The sequence below is a fragment of the Phycodurus eques genome, chromosome 1 (assembly GCF_024500275.1).
Source record: "Phycodurus eques isolate BA_2022a chromosome 1, UOR_Pequ_1.1, whole genome shotgun sequence".
NCBI classification, from domain to species: Eukaryota; Metazoa; Chordata; class Actinopteri; order Syngnathiformes; family Syngnathidae; genus Phycodurus; species Phycodurus eques.
Genome location: NC_084525.1, coordinates 17,650,963 through 17,659,400, shown reverse-complemented (window position 1 = coordinate 17,659,400; position 8,438 = coordinate 17,650,963). Strand labels below are relative to the sequence as shown.

The 8,438-nt window shown below is 43.9% G+C and overlaps 1 protein-coding gene across 3 annotated transcripts; it reads left to right on the top strand.

The window, feature by feature from the left end:
• Nucleotides 1-11: 11 nt before the first annotated feature.
• lzic (leucine zipper and CTNNBIP1 domain containing) lies at nucleotides 12-6,637 on the top strand. Of its 3 annotated transcripts, none has more exons than XM_061684930.1 (7): nucleotides 12-141; nucleotides 412-538; nucleotides 2,347-2,482; nucleotides 4,978-5,076; nucleotides 5,164-5,259; nucleotides 6,135-6,210; nucleotides 6,289-6,637. In XM_061684930.1, exons 2-7 carry the CDS (start codon nucleotides 438-440, stop codon nucleotides 6,342-6,344), a joined length of 564 nt encoding a protein of 187 aa, XP_061540914.1. In that variant the 5' UTR covers nucleotides 12-141; nucleotides 412-437; the 3' UTR covers nucleotides 6,345-6,637. The 3 variants fall into 3 exon arrangements, with proteins under 3 accessions (XP_061540914.1, XP_061540922.1, XP_061540903.1); XM_061684938.1 differs by having other exon boundaries at nucleotides 12-145; XM_061684919.1 differs by having other exon boundaries at nucleotides 12-213.
• The last annotated feature ends 1,801 nt before the right edge of the window (nucleotides 6,638-8,438 follow it).

The window sequence follows — 8,438 nt, the reverse complement described above, 5'->3', positions numbered from 1 at the left end:
GTCGACCAGGAAGCCGTAGCGAACAGCGCCCGCATTTTTTAGCTGCGTTTACGATGGCAAACAGACCACAGCAAACACATCGGGGAGTGGTTTCGACCGTGCCGAGAAGACCATCCGGGTTTCGGTCGCCGCGTTTCTGAAGTGGGTGCGAATATTTTTTTGTCCCCTCATTAATTGCGCCACTGATCCAACTTGTTTCCAAACCTGGGCGTGGTGAGCTTTTGTCCCATATCTAGCATGCTATATCAAACTGTCCAGCCAAATAACTTCAAGAAGCGCACTTGCAGTTAAATCCCCGAGTTCGATTTGACAGCACGATGTCACTCTCCTCGATGTGTACAATTCATCCAACTGTAGCCCCTGTTGCACGTTAACTTGACGTGTGATAAATGAATCCCTGTCTTGTGTTAGGTGGCGTTGAGGGCAAAGCGAAGAGCATGGCTTCCCGTGGAAAGTCTGAAACGGGCAAACTGAGACAAAATATGGAGGAGCAACTTGACAGACTGATGCAGCAGCTGCAGGATCTGGAGGAATGCAGGTGGCGCATGGAGTACACGAAACATACTGGGTGACATTTGATTTACTGGTGTTGCTACTCGAGCAGTTCCACGTCAGCCTCGCAGTTGGAAGGTTCTGGGTTCAAATGTCTGCTTCGGCCTACCTGTGCAGAAGTTGCGTGTTATCTCTGTGCTTGCGTGGTTCTTTTACTGGTACTCCGGCCTCCTCCCACATTCCCCAAAAAAATGCATGTTTGGTTCACTGAAGACTAAATCACGGGTGTCAAACTCCTGGCCCAGGGGCCACCGGATCACTTTGTGGCCCACTAAAGTAAATAAAATGTGTCTACTTTGTTATTTTTATTTTGTTCTATAGGATGGTTCTTTTAATTTTGGTATAAAAGCTATACTGTAATTGCAATGTTTCCACTTTGAAGTACTGATATTACTAACATGTAGTTTCACCTAGTCCAATTTCGAGTCGCTGATGGTGTAGTGGCACATTCGCCTGACTTTGGTGCAGCCAGCATGGGTTCAGTTTCCACTCAGTGACGGTGTGTATGTGAATGCGAATGGTTGTCCGTGTCTGTATGTGCCCTGCGACTGACTGGCACCCAGTTCAGAGTGTAGTCCGCCATTCGCCCGAAGTTGCCGGGGATAGGCGCCGGCACTCCACGACCCTGAACAGGATCAGCTGTATTGAGAATGGGTCGTATAATCCCATTTGGGTTAGAGTGCTGGAGCCTATCCCAGCTGACTTCAAGTAAGAGTTGGGGTACGCTCTGGACTGGTCTCTAGCCAAATTGGCACTTAAAATCAAAGAACCATTCACATTAAGAAGTATGTTTTTAGAATGTGGGAGGAAACCAGAACAGGGAGAACATTAAACCCCACACAGGAAGGATCCGACTGCCCAACTTTAGAGCTGTTAGGCGGATGCGCTAAACACTTTTTCCACCGGGCCTTCACCAAATCCCTTCTTAACATAAATTAAACATTACTTGTATTCTTAAATATGTATATGCCAAAAATTAAGGCTGTACGATATTAAAGAAACGTGATATACGATACGGGCGTTGAATGTTGCGATATCGATGATATTGCGATATTTACCATGCCTGTAAAGAAGTTATATTTTTATCTAATGAAATATATACATATATATATATATAGTTTTTTTTAATGAGGCAAAACAAGCAGGCTTCATGTATTCTCCTATATTTCAGCCGTGTTATTCATTTTATTATTATTCAAGTTGTTTGTTGTTTTCATCCTTGTTCATTTCCTCTTCTCCCACGTCTCCCATTCTTCCTCTGCCCGGTGCTGCTGAGATTCTCACAGTACGTTCTAGCTGGTCTAATCAGTATCTAGGTGGGTAGATGGTGATGTGCATTTAAGGTCACATCTGATTGGTTAAACTCAGATAAACGCAGCACGGGTGCAACAAAGCATACAATACCACTTGCGTATTAATTTATTACATGTCTTTGTGATGCACATATTGCATGTGTCATTATCGCGAAGACAATATTCTTTCGATATATTGTGCAGCCCAGCCCTATCACAAATATAAATAACTTTTGATGACAATTTTTTTGTTAATTGCAGGGGCAATTGTGTATAATATGACGAGGTGACCGTATATTTCTATGGTTTTCAGTCTTAACGGCCCTCTGAGGGAAACCAAAACTCTGATGTGGCTCGAGATGAAATGAAGTTTAACACCTAAATTGTCCATGGATGTGAATGTGGGTGTGAATGGGTGTTTGTTAGTGATCCCAGTGTGGACACGCACTATAGAACCAAACCGTCACGCTTTCTCGATGTTCACAATATGTCATGGTTGCAGGGAAGAGCTCGATGAAGAAGAATATGAGGAGACAAAGAAAGAGACATTGGAGCAGCTGAGTGAGTTCAACGACTCGCTGAAGAAGATCATGACAGGGGACATGACGCTCGTGGATGAACTCAGCGGCATGCAGTTGGTATGCGCAGCGGACACACTCAGCAACTTGTCTTGTGACATCAGCGAGGTTTACCACCGATTAACCAGAATGGCTCTCAGTACAGTGGCGTACATGCATACCAATTTTTAACATCTTCACTGATTTGCGGGAGACCCCACACATGATGAGGGGGAAGAAAATGCTATTTGTTTGCTTAACGCTCTTATATTGTGTGGCGTACTTGAGATGAACAACACACACGTAATGATGTCAGTCGTAGTACCAAGACTAACCCGTGAGAGTCAGCATGGTGATTACATTTTATTTCAGGTGCCAAAATACCAAGATTATTGTGTTCCACACAAACTATGACAGGTGAAGTTGAATAAACGGCAACCCTGTCGGTTGCTGCCGAGACATTTTACATCAGTCGCTTCCAGACAATGAATGGAGTGACCAATTCCACACAACAGAATTCTTAAAGTCGTCGTAAAGTGAAAATATGTCTTCTTAATTTGGCACACAACAGAAGAGTGTAGTTAACTGCCCAGCCAAATTTGAATGTCTGAAAAAAAAATGGGCAAGTACTGTATATGAAATGCGACTTAACAATTGTGAAAAATCAAAAAAACCTAAAAAAAAGAAAGAAATCAATGCTACTTTGTTTAGCATCTTTCTTATGCCTACATGTGACTATATGTTTGTATATGTTTTGTGTTTGCGACTATATGTGTAGTGGGACTATATGTTTGCGGCGGCTGTGGCTCAGTTGGTAGAGCGGGTCGGCTACTGACCAAAGGACTGGTAGTTTGAATTGCTGCTCGGACTGTCCACTGTTGAAGTGTCCTTGGGCAAGACACTGAACCCTAAAATGTTCTCAATTGCCTTATCTGGTTAGAAAAAGGACACATTTGATTGAGCTGTAAAAATACATGCCCTTAAAGTGTATCATGTAGGACTTTCTCCCCCCCCCCCCCCCCCCACCCCCCACCCCCATGCTCTTCCGCCTTCTCTCCCTGACATGCGGGTATTCACGGCCGACAACGATGCGCTCTAACGCAGCCACGCCAGCCCGAAGACCCGGTCTACCACACGCTGACTGACAAGTCAGATTAGAAAAAAATTAAAAAAAATCTACACTCCTCGTGATTCTGCCTTTCTCTGTGTGATGTGTTCTGCCAGATGCCAAAGTGCATCATCGGGTGCCTTTTTAGGAAAACTAAAATGGTTAAAAACAGTTTAATGGTATTTTTCCACAATTGAATAGAACATATGCAGCCTGAAAAGGCCATCACTGAATCAGACTTTTTGGATTGAGTCATATTCAGCCATCACACACACACACCAGCCAGGCCCACTGAGAGCAAATTAGGGTTAAGTGTCTTGCCCAAGGACACTCAGACATGTGGACAGTCAGAGGCGGGATTTGAACCAGTGACCCTTCTGTTATTGGACAACCCGCTCTACCAACTGAGCCACACCGTGAGCTGACTTGTAATTGTGTGACTTTGCCTAGTATTGTGTACTTTAGTGTAATCTTCCAGCCTCTTCTGATAGGTAGATTTAATCACATGACACCGTCAGTTCATAGTACGCGCAAGGAGTCCAGTAAAAGATGCGTTAGCTTCTGGATGCATACAACCATCGTGTAACTGGAGTTTTCTCACAATTTCCTCTCGCTGTTTGTGACTAGGAATATATTCTTCATGTAACACGGGACAGTCTAAAACACTTAACATAAGAGTAAAAAAGCTTAACATCGCTTAATATCTCAAAACTGCCATCAATTGTCGCCAAAATTTATCGGGACATATCTACTCATGCCCATGTCAACCTCTGAAAATATCAAAATGCAAACCCCAATATTATGGATTTTGTTAAACGTTTCCTCTCCATAGATGCTCACTATACAGAAAAAGCTTGTCGTCACTTAATGTCCGAACACTGCCATCATATCAATACTGATTGAGAAGTCATTCATTACTGTAACACGAATAACGAATCAGGATTTAGAGGGAGAGTCCAAGCCCTAGTTCTCAGTCTTTGCACATTTTCAGCAATTATTTTCAAACATGTATTACGTAATTACAAACTAAGCTTTTAATTCACTTTACAACGTAATTAATGATCAATTAATGGCTTATTCTGGAGGCACGGTGGACGACTGGTTAGAGCGTCTGCCTCACAGTTCTGAGGACCGGGGTTCAAATCCGGGAGTTTGTATGTTCTCCCCGTGCCTGCGTGGGTTTTCTCCGGGCACTCCGGTTTCCTCCCACATCCCCAAAACATGCAGGGTAAGTTAATTGAAGACTCTAAATTGCCCATAGGTGTGAATGGTTGTTTGCTTATGTGTGCCCTGCAATTGGCTGGCGGCAAGTTCAGGGTGTACCCCGCCTCCTGCCCGAAGATAGCTGGGATAGGCTCCAGCACTCCCGCGACCCTTGTGAGAATAAGCGGCTCAGAAAACGGATGGATGGAAGGCTTATTCTCATCAGCAGTATCCATCTGTGACATACACTGTATGTTTTATTCAGGCCATCCAGGCTGCCATCAGTCAAGCATTCAAAACTCCAGAGGTGATCCGACTTTTTGCTAAGAAGCAGCCGGGGCAGCTCAGAACCCGACTGGCAGAGGTTTGAATTGTATTTTTTATTTGTTTGTTTTGTATCTGCTGGCTTCCGCCTTTCCCCACTGACCTTGTTGGACATTGTCATTTACAGATGGACCGTGACGTCATTGTGGGGAAGCTGTCTCAGGCCGAGTACACACAGCAGAAGATGGAGGTGCTCGCAGCACTGAGGAAGCTGGGAGAGAAGGTGAGCAAAATGGGACTCACTGGTTGAGCCAGACACAGTCTAAGGGCCACACTTGAAAGAAAAATACCGGTACTACTAGAAAAACAGTCATATTTTTTTCAGTAAAAAAGGTCTTAACACATTAAATGAATGAATAAAGTCACTGATGGTGCAGTGGCACACTCGCCTGACTTTGGTGCGCCCGAAGTCAGCTGGGATAGGCTCCAGCGCCCTGCGACCCTAACCAGGATAAGCGGTGTTGAAAATGGATGGATGGAGGTCTTAACATAACATTATTTTAATAAAGTAGTATTTTTACAATGGAAAGTCAAGGAAAGAGATCACAGGAGCAGTTTGATTTGATTTGCTCCCGATTCGGAAAAAAGAAGTCATAATATTCATCCATGCTTCTTCTATCGCACTTGTCCTGATTAGGGTCACGGTTTAGCTGGAGCCTATCCCAGCTGATTTTGGGCGAGAGGGGACGTAGAACTGTGAGGGAGATGTTGCAACATTATGAGAGAGAAAAATATTCTTATCACGAGATTTTTGTAAAAATTGTAGTATTACAACATTTCTCAATAGTCTGTAATACTATGAGGTAATTTGTATTAGGAGATTTAAAAAAAAAAATCATACTACAGTATTACTTTTTTTAAATCTAAAAAATTCCAAAATGTGTTTATTTAAGGTAAGTGTGCTATGAAATTATTGTAATTTTTCCAGAAAAAAAACAAAGAGAATTAAGGTTTACGTTTATGTATTTATTTATTTTTTTTTTTTTATATACTTCTGTCTTCAAACTTTTAAAAAGTTGTATTTTTTCAGAAAATAAAATGTAAAAAACCATACTGTTACAGTACAATTGCAGATAAAGCAAATCTCCGTGTTGACAGCTCACAACTCCAGACGAAACATTCCTGGCAGAAAACGCCACGGCAACTTTGAGCCAGTTTGAAAAAGTGACGGCGGGTGAGTAAAATGACATTTTTCATGATAAAAATGAAATGGGATTTGCACATATTCATTTTTTCCATCCTTCTTTTCCAGGGTCTGAAGATAAAATACTGGCTTTAGTGAGTTCTGGTGTGAAAACTAAGGCATAGCCTGCATCATTTTAAAATAAACTATTTTAATAAGTGTTTTGTGAAAAAGACGGTTGCTCTTGTAAATAACAAATGCACTTGTGGTTGATGTAGCTGTAGATGTAGATGCTTTTTACTAGTATTCTTTTATATGCCTTTGTGTATTTGATGTGTACGTTATAGCAGGTTCAAGAATGTGATTTGCTTTAAAGTGGTAAAAAAAAAAGTTGTATCAGAAACGTGCTGTTGTGTTTTGTGCTGTGTTTTATTACATTGTTTATCTTAAACAAAAAACCTGATTGTTAAAGATGTTCATTGTCATTGTGTGTTGCATGATGTGGCCCTCTTATTGGATGAATGATGTGATATTTACATACTAGTATTACATAGGAGTATTAGGACCTTTAAACAAAAAAAAAGCAATAGTATGAGAAAAAAAATCCACTTTTTTACATGTACACTACATTCCTTAAAGTATTCGCTCACCTGCCTTGACTCTGATATGAGTTGAAGTGACATCCCATTCTTAGTCCAATCAGGTTTAATAGGACATCGCTCCACCCTCTGCAATTATAATAGCTTAAACTCTTGTGGGAAGGCTTCCAACAAGGTTTAGGAGAGAGTTTATGGGAATTTATGAACATTTTTCCAGAAGCGCATTTGTGAGGTCACGCACTGATGTTTGACGAGAAGGCTTGGCTCTCAGACTCCGCTCTAATTCATCCAAAAATGTTCTATAGGTTTGAGGTCAGGATTGTGCAGGCCAGTCAAGCTCATCCACATCAAACTCTCTCATCCGTGTCTTTATGAACCTTGATTTGTGCACTGATGCTCAGACATGTTGGAACAGGAAGGGGCCATCTCCAAACTGTTCCCACAAAGTTGGAAATGTCCAAAATATTAGTCCCTGAGCTCCAGTGAAAGGAACTTTGAATGTTTCAGGACCCCAAGAGATTTTGGACATTTGCGACTTTGTAGGAACAGTTTGGAGATGGCCCCTTCCTGTTCCTTTTTGGAGTCCTTGGAGGGGGTGCTGGAGACCGCTCCTGCTAGGGACTCCCTCATTTTGCTGGAGGCGTTCAACGCTCACGTGGGACATGACAGTGAGACCTGGAGGGGTGTGATTGGGAGAAATGCCCCCCCCCCTCCCCAACAAGAAGCAAAGTGGTGTTCTGTTATTGGAATTCTGTGCTCATCATGGATTGTCCATACTGAAGGGTGTCCACATGGGCACTTGGCACCAGGACACCCTAGGCCGCAGTTCAATGATCGACTTTGTGGTCGTTTCATCGGACCTGCGGCTGGATGTCTTGGACACCTGGGTGAAGAGAGGAGCAGAGCTGTCAACTGATCACCACCTGGTGGTGAATTGGCTCTGATGGTGGGAGAAGATGCCGGGCCAACATGGCAGACCCAAACGTATTCTGAGGGTCTGTTCGGAACATCTAGCAGTCTACTGTCAGAAGCAGCTTCAACTCACACCTCCGACAGAACTTTGCCCACCACTCGGGAGAGGCGGGGGACATTGAGTCCGAGTTCCGTGCCTCCATTGTTGAGGTGGCCGACCGGAGCTGTGGCTGTAAAGTTGTCGGTGGCTGTCGTGGACACCAGCAGTAAGGGATGCTGTCAAACTGAAGAAGGAGTCCTATTGGGGCCTTTTTGGCCTTGGGACTCCAGAGGCAGCTCATGTGTACCGGCTAGCCAAGCGGAACGCAGCTTTGGTGGTTGCTGAGGCAAAATCCCGGGGGGCGGGAGGAGTTCGGTGAGGCCATGGAGAATGACTTCCGTACGGCTTCAAGGAAAGTCAGGTCCACCATCCGCCGTCTCAGGAGTGGGAAGCAGTGCACCGGCAACACTGTGTATAGTGGGCACAGTGTGCTGCTGACCTCAACTCGGGACGATGCGAGTCAGTGGGCCGAATACTTCAAAGACCTCCTCAATTCCACCGGCACGCCTTCCCATCCCATGAGGAAGCAGAGTCTGGGAACTCTGAGGTGGGTTTTTCTATCTCTGGGGTTGAAGTCACCGAGGTGGTTAAAAAGCTCCTCAGTGGCGGGGGCCCCAGGGGAGGATGAGATCCGCCCTGAGGTCCTAAAGGCTTTGGATGTTGTGCTG